Source organism: Centroberyx affinis, unplaced genomic scaffold (genome assembly GCF_046629955.1).
Source record: "Centroberyx affinis isolate AG114_WGS23_722 - 3 ecotype Tasmania unplaced genomic scaffold, CSIRO-AGI_Caff_v1 ptg002133l_1, whole genome shotgun sequence".
NCBI classification, from domain to species: Eukaryota; Metazoa; Chordata; class Actinopteri; order Beryciformes; family Berycidae; genus Centroberyx; species Centroberyx affinis.
The window spans coordinates 40,367-55,000 of NW_027280454.1; the positions used below are offsets into that span (position 1 = coordinate 40,367).

The 14,634-nt window shown below is 43.9% G+C and overlaps 1 protein-coding gene across 1 annotated transcript in view; it reads right to left on the reverse strand.

Moving 5' to 3' along the window:
* Positions 1-250: 250 nt before the first annotated feature.
* The window catches only part of LOC139654677 (adenylate cyclase type 1-like), a 25,814-nt gene continuing 11,430 nt past the window's right edge, over positions 251-14,634 (reverse strand). Inside the window, exons 5-20 of the mRNA XM_071531816.1 lie at positions 14,442-14,569; positions 12,560-12,718; positions 11,678-11,819; positions 10,832-10,987; positions 7,978-8,172; positions 6,871-6,968; positions 6,555-6,639; positions 6,206-6,295; positions 5,559-5,833; positions 5,295-5,421; positions 4,759-4,875; positions 3,319-3,465; positions 2,651-2,749; positions 2,007-2,121; positions 666-790; positions 251-574 (exon numbers count right to left, since the gene is read on the reverse strand). Of these exons, the coding sequence (XP_071387917.1) occupies positions 251-574; positions 666-790; positions 2,007-2,121; positions 2,651-2,749; positions 3,319-3,465; positions 4,759-4,875; positions 5,295-5,421; positions 5,559-5,833; positions 6,206-6,295; positions 6,555-6,639; positions 6,871-6,968; positions 7,978-8,172; positions 10,832-10,987; positions 11,678-11,819; positions 12,560-12,718; positions 14,442-14,569 (2,382 nt within the window). The remainder of the gene's footprint in view (positions 575-665; positions 791-2,006; positions 2,122-2,650; positions 2,750-3,318; positions 3,466-4,758; positions 4,876-5,294; positions 5,422-5,558; positions 5,834-6,205; positions 6,296-6,554; positions 6,640-6,870; positions 6,969-7,977; positions 8,173-10,831; positions 10,988-11,677; positions 11,820-12,559; positions 12,719-14,441; positions 14,570-14,634) is intronic.

A 14,634-nucleotide genomic window follows, 5' to 3' on the forward strand; every position in this document is an offset into this window, starting at 1 on the left:
CCTCTGCTTCCCACACACCAGGAGAGCCAACACTGTGGAGGGAAGCAAAGCTCCACAGACAGTTCAATAAGAGTGGAGGAGAACTCCTCGTTTGTCCTGCTTCATGTTCTTATATCCTGCTCTCTCCTGTCTCCGCCACTGCTATCCTTTTGCCATCGCCGCGGGTCGCATACTATTTCCCCACCTCCACTCTCATTCTCGTGTGCCGTCGAGGGTTCCATGGTCGCCATGGAGACAGTGTGCGTGTCAATCACACCATTGCCGTGGGGACAGAGGGCAAGTATCTGGTAGTGCTGGTGGAGGTGGTCGGCTTAGCCATGCCGGGGCTAGGGGTCCTGATCTTGGCATAGGTGGTCACCGTCGGGGCGGGGCTTAATCTAGTGCACACGTTGCCGTGGGCAAACGCGCTTGACCGGCGGTCGGCGTTCCGGGGTTGCTGGGTTTGAGATGGCCTAGTGCTTTTCCGCCCTTCCAGGAAGTAAGTGAGCATCTGACCTTTGCCCTTGACACTGACCTGGCCTCGGCACACAAAGTCGTAATAGTCTGTGATGATGCGATAGACATCCTCTGTCACCTGGAGATGAAAAACAGAAATCATAAGGGAATCACTTCATGATGCGAGCAGATGCAGAGCAGGTGTGTGTGTACGCACAGTAGGACTGTACCTGTATCTTGCCTTGTACTCCAGTACTATCCATCCTGCTGGCTACGTTCACTGTGTTTCCCCAGATGTCATACTGAGGCCTTCTGGCTCCGATCACCCCCGCCACCACTGGTCCCACATTGATCCCTGGTGTGAACATAACCAGAGAGCCCATAATGCAAAGGTTAACATACTGTATAGGCTACTCTGGAGTATGGGAGAATTGATGTTTATTGGTTTATTCAGAGCCATGGATCAGGAGTTTGACCAATGCGGTTTTCAATGACAGTCATCTCTACTCATTGCCGTGTAACACAACACATGTCACAGTAACATGTCACTAGATCTTCTCCTAAATCTTCCCCAGTACATTTCATCTGTCCTTGCTTTTACAACCATTTACTACTGTGCTAGATCTCAGAACTGGCTAACCTTAGATATTCCACGTGCATATACTGAATTCGGAAAGACTACTTTCCGGTACAATGCACCTTATAAATGGGAGGAATTACAAACGACTTTGAAACTTGTACATCTTTTCCCGGTAGATGATTTAAAATTTTTAGTTGCTGACTTATTTAAAGATGTTTGTGACTGTTTCTGATGATTTGTCCATGTATGTTTCCATGTATGTTTACTGAATGGTGAGTTTATAACGTGTGATTGAATTGTGCTTGTTTAATATAATATAATATTTTTGTATATGTTTTGCTGCTGTTCTCAGGTCTCTCTTGAAAAAGAGATCTTGATCTCAATGAGACTACCTGAATAAATAAATGTTCAATGCCATGCTATGCCAGTCTTCTGAATGTTAGGCATGTTGTCGCGGTGATGATATCAAAAGCACTGCTTCATTCTTACAGCCACACTTCTTAGTTCTAAAGAGTGGACAACAATACAGCACACACAGTAAAATCTGGCCGAACTCTTTCTTTTTTCGGTATTTACTGGAAAATGTTCAATAATATAGAGTTGCGTTTCTGCAGAATGTGTTCAGCCAAGCACGCAAGCCCACACACTTTATACACACGCAGACCCACAGTCTGCAGACAGGATGGCACTGTGTACACCAGGCTATGCTGTGATTAAACAAGGGCTCCTGTCACAGGCTCCCCACAGGATACCCAACACAATGGAACCCAGAACTTCAGGTCTCGCTGTGACGAGCTTCCTGTAGGAACGCTCTTTCTGTGATGCGTTTCCTACCATACAGCTTTACCGAACTTACCGGCATTGAGCCCTGATGGACAGCTGGTTGGTGTCATAGGTGACATAGGTCAGACACCCAGACCATGTGTGTATAAACATTGTGTGTGTGTGCGCGCGCGCTTGTGTGTGTGTGTGTGCATGCGTTTTCACTCACCGACTCTCAAGACAAAGTCATTGTAAGACTGATAGTTGATGGCATCTAGGACATCAAACATCTCAATGGCAAAGTCTGATACCGTGCATAAGTGTGAGGTGATGGACTTCTTCGCCTATAGGAATCATAAAAGTACATGCACACAAAGAACACACACAAAACATTTGTGCACACACAAACAAACACACACGTTTACACCATGGTTTACACACAAGGTAGGAGAAGATATTGGCCTCCATTTCTGTTTCACTGACATGATGTATTGCTTCTCACGTGATTACGGATATTATTATCTAAGACTGCCATAGCAGCACACACCAGGGTTTGCCCAAAGTCAAATTAACACTGACCAACTGTTAAGTTTGCATAAAGTTGGCAGAAGTGGCAGAAAGGGCTCTTTTGTTTGTCAGCTTTGCAGAATGAAACGTTATGAATGCGGAATATGCTGACGCCACAGCGGCCGCTAATCCCTCACAGAGGATTTGCAGAGTGAAACGTGACAGCGTTCTAAATATCAACACCCAGAAAAAAATGTCTCGAAATACTAGGCCTCTCAGAAATGCTGTGTGCATTCAAGACATTAGGAAGGTAGCTCACACGCTAATACATAACACACGATCTAAATATAGCTGTTGTATGTGTACCTTGGAGCCAGTCGTAGGAACCAGCCCTACTGCAGCCATGTATGTACTGCCGATAGTCTTGATTTTCTCTATGTCCCTGTAGCACTCTTTATCCATCAGCTGGAGAGAGAGAGAGAGGGGAATGTCAACAAATCTGATTCCAGAAATTGGTAAGTGTAATTTATTCACTTAGTGATTTAGAAATATAGTAATAACATTACCAGTGCTAAATTGATACTATATTTAGAAACTTCAAATTGATATGGAATAAATTGTCAGTTTAACTTTATATTATATGGGTTATGAAAGCAAAGAAATCCAAATTCTATTCAAAACAATCAAACAAATCAGTCAAACAAAAGACTATTTTAGTGTGGTTGAGTAAACAAATGTTGCTGATTACAGATTTAAGCAAGGCGAAAAGTAATTTACAACAGATTTCATATTTAAAGTAACTTTCCCAACCACAAGCAATGCTTATCATATCACATCAACAAATACAGTATTTTCTCAACCCTCAGTGAAGATCACAATCTCTTCTTTGACAATGACAATGAGGTCATATTGTTGGGAACTGGCCCGTACCTCCAATTTCAGAAATGTCAGAACAAGGCAGACATGACAGGGTTACAACACAAAAAATTACACCACAGATTTATTATTCTCTGTGGAACAAAGCATCCACTCACCTCATCAAAGTCAGCAATGATCTCGTTAAGCAGCCTCAGACACTCCACTCCCATGTTGTTCCCATCCAGCTCAATGTAGAAGTCATTGAAGTTGGCGATGGAGGCAAACAACACTCCGACCTGAGCATAGGACTGGTAGTATAAATCCTAGAAGGGAGGCAGCTCAGTTAAGACAGCTAAGTCAAAACGGAGTGAAAACTGACTAGACCTGGCTGTACTGTAGTGGTCATTCACCATAGTTGCCGAAGTGAGAGGGATGACGCTGTGTAAAGAACAGATATTAAGGCATTAAGATATGGTTAACATTTTGAGGAAATGGTGGTGGGCAATGTTGCCTTGAACAGGGATGAGAATTTGCAAATGGAACAAAGTTAATACGAGCAACACAGTGAGTGTTAAGGAACAAATATAAACTGAAAACAAGATTGGTTATTGTTGTTGGTGAAATAACCCATCTACATCACCTCAAAATGTTGCCCTTGTATTATAGCCCTTAGTGACAATGTGAAAAAGACATATTCGATCAGTATGGGTGCAAGTGGCCAATATAGTTGCAATGAAAATGACTTTTGAAAGGGCATTTATGTTGGAGCAGAGAAAAGATGGCTTTGAAACCCAGGCACCAAAGTAGCACTGGGGTGTGATATGAATACAGTGTGCGTTGGTGAACTTTAGCCCAGAGGAAAGAGGGGAGGCCTTTCTATTATACATTCTTGCTCTGAGGGGTCACCGATGTGGCGGAAGCACACTTCCTGCCCCTAGTGTTTACAAACCGAGCCTGTCCTCGTGAGGGGCTACACACTTCCTGATTCGCAGGTTGAGGATGTTTGATTTCATCACTTCCTGAGAAGGGGGAGGGGACTGGGGAAGGAACAGAGATCAGTGGAGGGGATGTTCATCAATCACTGGAAACAGACAGAAGGGCTGTCACATCGCACTTCCACTTTAACACCGCAACACATGGTCAGGGAACCAGCAACATTGCCCAGATCTCGTGGGATGTTTTCCCTGCAGGAACTAAAAATATAAAGAATGCTGACTGGGAGCAGTTTGACTCTTAATTCCAAGTGTCGTTTGTATGATCATGTGGCCTAACTAGTGCTACAGGATCAGCACATTCTTCAAAATCTTTTTAAATCTGGGAGATTCTGGTTTGCCTGGTCAAGCCAAGCCTGTAGCCTGTAACCTGACTCAAAAGACTTCCTATCCGGGAACACCCTGTTTTTATTTCCTAAAACTAAATGTTTTGCCAATCAGTATAAGTCAAAAATCTGATCACTGGCCCAAATTGTAGTTCTTACATAGAAATATTAGCTTATTGTGCATCATACCAGGAAGTATTGGGAACTTTTGAGTCTTTGCTGATTTCAGTAGCATAACTCATTTTAGATGGATGATCCTTGCTTGTTGGACAAGCCCATTATGCTTGTGGATCCTCACCATGTTCCTTGGGTTAGACATGAGGAAGTGCTGAGCCACATGGGCAGGCAGAAGGTTGAACAGGATCCTCTTGTTGTCCAGCTTCACTTTCTCCATGTCGCCTCTCTCCTCCTCTGCCTGGACAGCACCAGCAATCACACAATACAAATATGGAGAAGGAGGGGCGGGTCCTTACAAAGTGATATGAATGTAAATCCAATGTGAAATTCATGCTGTATTCTCTATGCAAATACAATAAACCTTTCATGTAATGTATAGTTGAGAGAAAAGATGTAATTGCTTATCCTTATCACTAGAGGGAGATAATGATTTGCAAACATGACAATGGCTCTCATTCGCAAAGATAGAAATATGCACACTCATAATCTGCTGTGACTGCACACAACCATGCATGCACGCACACAGGCATGAATGCATACACACACACACACACACACAACACAGACACACACATAAAAGTACTGTATGTAAAAATACCAACACACACTAATAAGTATACTATACGTACACACACATATACACACAAACACACATACCTGAGTGGCCCAGATATAGTCCAGCCGTAGTTTCAGATCTAGTTGTCTCGAGTGTAGAGCCAGAGCTCCAGTAAACAGCAAAACAGCCAACACAGGATCATATCCCCGTGTGTGGAGAAACCCTCCGCTGAAAGACACACACACACACACACACACACACACACACACACACACACACACACACACACACACAACTTGAGCATGCACAGGCCACACATATTTTTACCATAATAAACCAACATGCCCCTAGCAGCTTGATCTTACCCCACAGCTTGGCGATAGCCACTGGTCTCCATGACAACGGTGTAGCTAGCAGAGAGGAGGAGGAGCAAGAGGATCTTGGGGAGTGAGGAGACGCGGAGGTAGGGGATGATAGTGAGGGTCCCAGCTACGCAGGACAAAAGGGCGTACGCCACATTGGGACACGCCCTGTCTGCCACCGTCCTGTTGGCTGGCCCGCCCCCCGATGTATCCGTGGTGACCATCTCCATGGAGCTGCTGGAGTTTGCCCCACTTTTCGCCCAAGGAACACATCCAACCTTGAAGAAGGGGTGTAACGGGCCAAAATGTAGTGGAGTACACTAACCAAAGCCTTATATTATAGAGCTGTATCCATGTTGCAGGGATAAATAAAAAAAAAGTGGGTAAAAACATCATGACCTCCAGTCAGTGATCACCATAAGGCAAACAACCACCAATATAAACAAAAATCAATTCTATTTTTTCCTTCCTTTCATATAACATACATCAGTTTCACTACTTACTATGATGCGTACTATGAACTGTGAAAGGTGTATAAACTCTATTCCACAAATAAAAAAGTGGCTAAACCGAAACTAGGTGGGTTTACCCTCCACTACATTCCTTATTGTATTTTACACACACACACACATACATATACATACACTTACCACACAGGCTTGGGTGATAGAGTAGGTGAGCAGAACAAGGAAGACATACAGCACTGTTCGGATCTGGATGGTGAGGCAGCCTGGATGGCACTTAAGCCAGAGGAAAGAGTGGGTGGGGGTTAGAACTGAAGGAGTCGGTAGTTAAGTACCTGTTTATCTACCTCAGTGGTATTTGGGACGCATCATTAGCCAGGAGTGGAAACAGGATGAGTGCCTTTTGTTGTTGTGTTTCATTATGCGCTGGCCTATTACCGGAGACTATGCCACTGAAAGGATAACGTGATAATCCAATGTCACATACAGGAGAGGAAGAGGCCGGCAGCCTGGAGGAGAAGTCAGGATGTCCTACCTGGACTCTGGTGAGGTGCAGGTACATGACGCAGGCCACGTGGAAACACACACACAGCACCAGCAGCAGCAGCACTAGCATTCCCCTGGAGGGAGAGAGGGGGGAGAGAGGGAGGGGGGAGGGTGGGGTGGCACAGTGAGAAAGGCTTTCCCAATTTTCCATTTATTGCAGTGCAACAGTCTCCATTATAATTGTCTCACCAGACCCCTAACACCCAATCAATCCGGTTCCATTACACAAATGGGACAAACTGCGATCCTGTAAGAGCGAGTGGGTGTGCATGTGTGTGTGTGTGTGTGTGTGTGTGTGTACGTACTGTGGAATCATTAGGAGATAGATAAGGCCAAACAGAGCAGCGAGGATCAGAGAGAGAACCACTGCACTGATGAAATGGTCATCGTACACCTGGTGATACTGTGGGAGAGCGAGAGAGAAGAGAGAGAGAGAGAGAAAACATCTACATGAGAGGCAGTTAACCAAAAAAGACAGGAGGATGGGAACGGTCTGAATAAGCTAATCAAGAAGCCTGCTTCTGCCTGGTATCATCCCAGATTCCCTTGAGGCCACTGCACATGAACGCATGAGGGGGAAACTGCACATCACATTATGCTACGAGGGTCATCCATCGCATGGGTTGGTTGAAAGCCTAAGGAGTGCTGTTAGTGGCAGTTTCATTCTACCAAGAGGCAGTAGATCATCATATGTGCCTGCTGCTATTAGGTATTTTAATGACTCAAATGTCTGACTTGCTTGCTACATCCTCCACTTTCTCGCCTTATCTTGGGCCTAAACATTGCGCCTCGTCTGTACTGAGCTGTACTGTGCTGGAGGCTATTTTGCTTAACATTTTAAGGTTTGGGTCTTTATACTTTGCGGCTGGTGACGGTATGAATTTTCCCAAAGGATCAGCCATCTTCTAAAAGATATTAAATAAGTAACAATTAACTGATTTTTTACTTTGTACAGAATTCCTCTGCCACACACACACACACAAACCCTTCCCTGTTCTGTGTCTCCTTTATGGCTCTACCCACGCACACATAGGAGAAAGATATCACGTGTGCCGCTCAGACGTTCCCAAATCATTAGCTGCACCCCCTCCTGAGAGGGGGTGGGTGGATTCCTCACACACACACACGCACACACACACTCACACACATCATAGACAACAGGCGTGGGAGAGAGGGAGAGAGGGGAGAAAAAAAAGAAAGGGAATCAGAGAGACTGTGTAGGGTGTGTATGTGAGAGAAATAAGACAGAGGGGGTGATGCAGAGGATGGAGTCACGAAGCATGTTACCTTATGTATAATGGGGAAAGTATTCTTACCTCATACATGTGTTACATATATATCCTGTGTGCATTTGTGCCACGTATGTGTGCATGTGTACGTGTATGTGTGTGTGTGTGTGTGTGTGTGCTCACCCTGCGCTCCCTGTCTCTGTTCTTGTAGATCAGTGTGATGTAGTTGAGGTCTGAGGTCTCGGACTCGGTCTGCCGTGCTTCAATGAGCCGGCCGATGTAGCGGTTGACCCGGGTTCCCGGTGAGTGCTGCACGGCGCTGGCCGAGAACGACGTCCGACTCCTCAGCTTCTCCGAGGCGGTCCGCAGCGCTCTCCGCTGTCAGCCACCACAACACAACACAGTCCGTCTCTACAGAGTCAGGCCTGCCTGACACTTTAAGGTGACTGGCACCTTAAGATTTTGCTTGAATGTTAAGAACATCAGTGGAAAAAACGAACAAGGATAACTTCTTTAAAACTGCTATTAAGTTAATGGAACTTGGACCAAATTTGTGTTTGCTTATTGCCTTTGATGATGCTTTTCTACGATCGCTGAAGGCTATTTTACAGCAATCAATGATTTAGCGTGCCTTGGAATTTTTTTTTTTTTTGCCAAAGTATGCCTTGGCATCAAAAAGGTTCAGAATAACTGCATTCAACTCATCTTCTCTTTAAAGGATTTGCCATCATGGACGATTGATTGTGTTCAAAATTTCATCACTTACTTCACTAGAACTTTACATACCCCTCAGCTGCTCTCCAAAAGAAAGTTTGAAAAGTTTGAAAGTTTCATGTGCTTTACTCGTTGGAATGGCCACATGCAGAATTATTTGTATTTATGAATTTAAAATCAACCATAAACAAACTGCAGCAGATATTATTCGTCCCTTTCGTAAGGAGGGTTGATTGTATTAGCGTGAATATAACTGATCATCAACATCAGTGGACTCTCTTGTTGACTAATTGTGTTGACACACTTCCACAATTTGTGATGTATTGGAGCATGCAAAAAAATACCACATATCCTATTTGTAATTACCACTAGGAGGTTGATGTGAATTTTTTTTCACCAGTCAGAGTTCATATTTCCAGTAAATCCTATGACATGAATACAGCATCAGAGTATTTGAATAGTCTATTTAACAAATATATCATGCTAGTTAACATAACAAATCTAATGCCACAATATACTCAAGTTTCTCAAGTTTCTCAATGAATAATCGGAACATCGGATGTAGGCAGGTTCCATTGCTGTGTGGCTATGATTGTGTTGAAAAGACGTGTTTTAATCAGTTTTTGGGTTGAACTGTTAGAGTTTGCATTGGCCCTCTGGGTGTGTATTGGAGAGCAGTGCTACCTGTAGCTGAGGGCTACATCAAGCTCTACAGTGAAGTAAGCGATGAAATTTTGAACACAATCAACAATCATGTTGGCAAAAAACTAGGAAAGCAAGGCCCAGGTTGAAAATAACTGGAATTATACACATATTTAACATATAGAGCAGCATGCCTGAAGCACTGATAAGCATTCAAATTCTCATTATAAAATTTGATTAGTCATTATTTCATGAAATAATAGCCTGATATACAATTGGATCATTAGAGATTGTATATAACACATGGCAGGAATGCTCTTGTTATGTCATGAAGCAATTATAGATAAATATCAATGAAAATTTAGCTAGGGTTTCAAACAGAGGTATTATGACAAAAGTGTGTTGTCGACAGTTTAAAATTGGCCTGTCATAATATACCCATGACTCCTAAATTCTAAGTCTCATGTGACTGGCAAAAAGGCATTTCTTTATTATCATGGTTATGAAAGCAACAATAAGAATAGGATGTTAAGTATTCTATAAATGTACACCTACTAAATTACCATTAAATACTTAAGTATCTGTTGCCAAAGCAAAACAGTGATAATACTACTACTTCTACAAGAATAAAATAAAAACCCATGCTCAATGACTCAGCCAGTCTCATTAGAGCAGATGATGTCATAATACAAATTCTGTGGCTATCACAGACGTTCAACAAAAAATTATAATGTCATCATTGCAACTCTTCTATGTCATAACACTATTATGGTCAAATACGCAAATTGTTATCACAAGCACTAAAACAATTTACGCTGTCATAATTCTATTATAAAATTCCACTGTGTCACAACGGCAGCATTTTGGCTGTTTAGATAATCATGTAACAATGTGGCTAATACTATTAGAGGAGATGATAACGGGCTGTGGGTGATTACCAGCAGCCGTAGCGCAACCTCATCAGAATCATGAAGTACTAATGCCTGGCCAAGCTCACACAGTTGGGCGGATTACAGCTAGCAGGCTATTTCTGATGGCCAGACCCTGTGATGCCGCCACCAATCACCAACCACCAACCGACCGACCAGCCGACCAACCACCGACACTCTGACTCACCGCTGAGTCACCGTGGTTTAAAACAAATACACACAAAGATAATGAGAAACACATGCACAAGCACAAATTAATGGTCATATGCACACACAGAGCCATCATTTGGCATTTGTGTAGAGGAACACACACACACACACACACACAACCACAGCTAAAGAGCAGTCAGTTTAGGTCAAAAGTTGCCTTTAATATCCATTGCACTAACCTACTTTTAAACAAGTGGTTGTAACAGAGGCATACTGTAGTACTTATGCTGAGAGATCTAGAAATCCAGATTAGTGTTGCTCTGTGTGTGTGTGTGTGTGTGTGGGTGTGTGTGTATGTATGTGTGTGTGTGTGTGTGTGTGTGTGCAGCAGATTAGGAAACCAAGCAGGATTTCACTCCATCAGCAATGGACATACAAACCCATTAAAAGGATTTTTACTACGCAACCCAGAAATATTAATATTTATTATGTACAACACGGTGGTACGCAGAGGCATGCAAACAGCTAGGCGTAGGTTCACAAAAAAACACACACCTCATTACGCAAACAGACACGGACACTCCAACACACAAGTCACACACCTTGTCGTCGTCCTCGCAGGTCATGACATTGGAAAAGGGGATCTCGGCCTTGAACATCTTCCTACAGTGCATGAGCTGCACCAGCAGGTAGCACACCGTCTTGAACTTCATCCTCTTGGCTGGCTTGATGTCTGACAGAATCAGTCCCGGGAAGATCTGGGAGGGAAGAGAGGGACGAAGAGGGCACAAGAAGGAAGAGAAGGGAGAAAGGCATCAGCCAAAGTGATATCAGCTTCTTGAATATTGGATAGAAAATGAGGAGAAGTTGGATTATGGGGCAACGGATGGGACAGGAAGGATGGCAGGGAAAGGAGATATGACATAACTAAAAAGATCAGAGCAGGAATTTTTATGTGCTTTGGAGAATCATCTCAGTCATGGAAATAAAGCAGGTTTTTGTGGGATATTTACAGTAAATGGTGTGAGGAATGTTAGCAAACCTGGATGTATCAAGTATGTGCATGTGTGTGTGTGTGTGTGTGTGTGCACACGTGTGTGTGCGTGCATACATACATGTTTGCCTGTGTGAGTGCATTATGCATCTAACCCTAACCCAGAAACAGGGGATTTAAGCTGCTATGAGTAGACTTTGCCACGGCAGTGTGACACACACTCTGGTGCACATGTGCAGTCGGTGTGAGATAGTGATACAAGACATGTGTATGCCAGCTTAACACATGGCCTGCCTCCCTCCCCGCTTCAGAGGATTAACTATTACAGCACCGACAGATGTGTCACCTCTGGAGTAGTATGCTGACGAGAGGCAGGAGAGAGAAAGAAAGAAGGAAAGACACAAACAAACAAGCGAAGGGAAGAGAAAGAGTGTCAGAAAAAGTGCCAGCGTACCTTGCGCCTGTGAGAGGGTACAATGAAGAAGGTCTCTATGTGGTGTTTCTGAAGGAAGGCATGTCTCTCGTGGCCAAAGCCTGGTTCCACTTCATAGTCTCCATTCAGACACTCCAGAGTGGTCCTTGTGATGTGCACCTTGCTGGGAGAGCAAGCAGAGCAGTGGACACATAGCAGAGACAGCAAGTGGTAAAAGTCAGGCAGAAAGGTCTCAAATCATTGTCTCCTTCATGGTTTTTAAAAGCCTAATAGCCCATGGCTAGTCTTTTCTGGTCTTGTGCCAATTCTATCTGCCTAAAATGCTTCACTGCACAGTAAAATTGCCAGTGTTAATTTAACTCTGAAAGTGTAAAAATGAACTCATAAACAGTGGCACTGGCACTTTCAAAGTTAAATTAACACTGGCAATTTTACTGTACAAAATCTATTTAAACATGTTATTTGATCTTGTAATGAGTCTTAAAATATAATTTTACTTTAAACAAGTGAAAGCCAATGAGGTGAGCTCATTTACAATGCAAATCAGCTTGTTTCAAGACTTGTTTTTAATTAAGTGACATTGTTTTTATACAAGCGGAGTGATGATTGTCAGTTGTTCCAAGACAATTCTTGAAACAGATGAAACTGCATCAGACACAAGTGAAATTACTTCACCCCACTGATTTTTCACTTGTTCTAAAGAGAGCAAGATTTCAAGACTGAATATGAGATAAAGCAACTTCTGTTAATGCTGTGATCTGGTGTTACACTGAGCACACAAGATGACGCCCTATTCCATTTCTATATGTGGGATATTGTGTGTGTGTGTGTGTGTGTGTGTGTTCTTTTTCCACTTTGACCGCTCAGATTCATGTCTCAGTGGGTGTGAGCAGCAGTACTGACCCAGGCAGCCCTCCAGCCTCCATCACATTTGCCAGTGTGACATCGTTGGACCAGACGTCATACTGCCATTTCCTCAGGCCCAGCACACCGCACAGCACCCGTCCTGTGTGCAGGCCAACACGCATATTCAGATCCACCTCTGTCGCCTCCACCACTGACCTGCAGGGGGTGATACAGGATTCAGCTCAGACAATTGAAACAAACCCAACATGTGAATGTGGCTTCTCTGGGGGGTTTTTTGGGGGGGGGGAAGGGAAGGCCTCAGAAATAGCTTTTAGACTATGTGACAGAGAAGCTCTCCACTGAGACCAATACAAATGAGATTCTTTGAGGCAAGGTGGCAGCTCCGCCGGGCATGGTGGCCCAACCTGCCTATTCAGTGGTAGGAGGAAACAGTGATGTGAAGTGCTGTGGCTGACAAGATAGACAGCTAAATATAGCTCTCAGCCTGAGATCTGTCTTGTCGCTGCTGTATTATAGTTTCACCATGACCAAACAGTTCACATCTCACGGCTTTGTTTTGATGGAGTGAGAGCAGCTCTGCATTGTATATTCAAAACAAAAAACATCTTGCTCAAGCTCCCAGAGCGTGTGCATGCATGCGTCTGTGTGCATGTGAGCGTGTGTGTGTGTGCACACGTGTGTGGGTGTGTATACCACCTCTCTTAGCTGTGTTGTGGCTCGGGGGAGATAAAGTGGGACTTTTCCAAAGCCTCTCCTCTCCAGTAAATCACTATACAAAGCTCCTCGTCAACAGTGGGAGGTGAGCCACTTCAGACGAGAAAGGGAGAGGGAGGCACGGATGGAGCGACGGAAAGAAATAGAGAGTCGTGGAGGTTGTCAAAGTGAGTGTGTGTGTGTGTGTGTGTGTGTGTGTGTGTGAGAGAGAGAGAATGTGGCCCGCCCATCAGGCTGAAGGAGGGATGTCACACACGGAGGGATGAGTGTGTATGGCAGCACCTGTCCTGAGAGATAAAGGACTCCTACAGTGGCATCCATCCGCTCAGACAGAACAGCAGGAAAATAACATGACAGGCCAGAGCTCACATAGGAGAAGGAGTTAAAGGCTCTGTGAGTGTGTGTGTGTGTGTGTGTGTATGTGTGTGTTGGGGCGGGGTGGGCCTGTGGGGTTGGGGGTTATTTGGCGGCAAATTTGTCAAAAAATTTTCACAAACAGTTTTCAGAATCTGTCTGTGCTCAGTGGAATGGCTTGCCTCTGTCTCGCCTGTATTGCTGGGTTCTGTCCACATATTATTCACATTACATCCAGTATTACTGATTGCTGTGCTCCTCCTACATCAAGTAGTACTACTGGATGTGTGTTCAGCATCAGCATGGGCCAATCTTTTTGTAGATTGCATTACTTGACTCGAAAGAATAGCTATTCTGTTATTTTTTAATGTGACATCCTGCCCTTGCACATTTTTTATTGTTGCATGCGTTTTTATTGCTTTTTAAGTGTCTATTTCTTGCACTTTGACCAACAGAATTACAAGTACCTTGACCTTGACTTAGCATGTTTAAATAAATGGTGGGCATGCAGTAGAAGGGCAGTGTGTGGGAAAGCTGGGAGGTGCAGAGAGAATGGGTCCTTAGAGTTATGAATTCATAATTTAGACTACTTTAATTATCTCACAAAAATAGGAAACAATTAAATATAAGCTTATTTAATGTAAAACAACAGCATCAGCAAATTGAAAGTCCCTCAGTCTCGTAACAACAAATCCTTTTACTCTAGCTGTACTTGTTTAAAGGTCATGGTTTCATCTCAACATGTCCACGCACACAAAATGAAACCTTGTGTGGTGATACGTATGTGTGTGTGTGTGTGTGTGTGTGTGTATGTGTGTGTGCGCGCTCCTGTGCATGCACAGTGACTCACGCTATTGTGTCAATCATGTCCAGGCCCATCTCCACACAGCAGTGAGCGTGGTCTGCCTTGGGTTGGGTCAGGCCTGACACACAGTAGTAACAGTCCCCCAGGATCTTGATACGTCTGCAATGATTCTCCTGAGAGAGGGAGATAGAGAGTGAGAGAGAGAGAGAGAGAGAGAGAGAGAGAGAGAGAGAGAGAG